Source organism: Setaria viridis, chromosome 5 (genome assembly GCF_005286985.2).
Source record: "Setaria viridis chromosome 5, Setaria_viridis_v4.0, whole genome shotgun sequence".
Lineage (NCBI taxonomy): Eukaryota > Viridiplantae > Streptophyta > Magnoliopsida > Poales > Poaceae > Setaria > Setaria viridis.
The window spans coordinates 21,001,355-21,002,939 of NC_048267.2; the positions used below are offsets into that span (position 1 = coordinate 21,001,355).

The 1,585-nt window shown below is 44.0% G+C and overlaps 1 protein-coding gene across 1 annotated transcript; it reads left to right on the forward strand.

The window, feature by feature from the left end:
* Positions 1 to 339: 339 nt before the first annotated feature.
* LOC140222827 (uncharacterized) lies at positions 340 to 1,236 on the forward strand. Its single transcript, XM_072293956.1, has one exon. The coding sequence runs from the start codon at positions 340 to 342 to the stop codon at positions 1,234 to 1,236; it is 897 nt and encodes a 298-aa protein (XP_072150057.1).
* Positions 1,237 to 1,585: the final 349 nt, after the last annotated feature.

The following is a 1,585-nucleotide window of genomic DNA, read 5'->3' on the forward strand; positions in this document are numbered from 1 at the left end:
GCACGGACTTCGCCGGAAGAGCAGGCCTCCGAAGCTGCACTCTTCACCAGAGACTCTGCACCCGAGGTGTAGAAGGGCGATCAAGTTTTTGGGGAGCGTGTCTGCGTGACTGCTCACTGTTCGTCTACGACTACTTCTTGGTGACGCATCTGCACTGCCTCAGCTCTACACTGCATCAACTCTTGAACGGCTACATCGAACAAGCTCGACTATCAATGTCGGGTAACGGCGCAATTGGTTCCTCCGGAACTGTTCCCGCCTCTGGGTATTTCCTATTGACTTTATCGTTCAATTCTTATGTTTCATAATACCTACTGTATGCTTTATGTTCATGCAATGATGGATCATGTTCCTGTTTACATTATCTTATTTGTCATGTTTTATTCTATATTTCACATTAAAATGAACCGTAAAATGCCTCTGATTCCAACAATCCAAAAACTTGATAGGGCTTTTTCGATAGTTGGCTTTGCTGCACAATTGAAACCGAATGTATTTGATGGAACGAATTACAAGAGATGGGTTGACAGACTCGAGTTGTGGCTCACGGCTATAAACGTGTGGTTCATTACCAAAGAGCGTCCCGTGGGACCGCACACCTCTACAGAGGATAGTGTGTACATGTCTGCTGACAATTTGTTCAAAGGGGCTGTGATCAGTGTTCTGGCTGAGAACTTGATTGATTCATACATGCAGCTTCCCTCTGGCAAAGTAGTGTGGGATGCACTTCAGGCAAATTTCAAAGTATCTAATGCAGGGAGCGAGTTGCACATCATGGAGCAGTTCTATGACTACAAGATGGTCGATGATCGTTCTGTAGTTGAAGAGGCTCATGAGTTACATGCTCTTGCAAAGGATCTTGTCAATGTTAAGTGTGAGCTGCCGGATAAATTTGTGGCCGGTGGCATCATTGCCAAATTGCCTCCTTCATGGAGGAACTTTGCTACTACTCTGAAACACAAGAGACAGGAGTTTACTGTAGCTGGTCTTTTCAGCACTCTTGATGTTGAAGAAAAGGCGAGAGCAAAGGATTCACGTGCGCGTGGCAATGAGGGAGGTTCTAGCGCCCATATGGTGCAGAAAAGGAACTTCCAATCCCACAAGAATAAGGGAAAAGTGAAAGTTGAGCACAAGTCTACTCAGACTACCAACTTTAAGAAAAATAAGAACAACAAGGGAAAGTGCTTTGTGTGTGGTGGTTCTAACAAGGATTGCAAGGATCGCAAGGACAGTTAGCAACACGGGCAGAAGAAGTCTGCTAATGTTGTTATTAGCGATGCTGAGAAGGGAACATCAGGGTATGGTAATCATGCTTTTGTTATTTCAGTTTGTCATTTACCAAATTGGTGGATTGACACTGGAGCTAATATACATGTGTGTGCTGATATTTTCTTTGTTTTCTTCTTACCAGGTCACAGGGATTGGATCCGTGTTGATGGGGAACGGCTCAGGTGCTACTGTTTGTGGTGTTGGTACAGTCGATCTGAAGTTGATGTTTGAATCGAACAAGTGTGTTATTTCTAAGTTTGGCTCCTTTGTTGGTAAATGATAATGACTGTGATGGTTTGTTCCGTTTATCTTTATC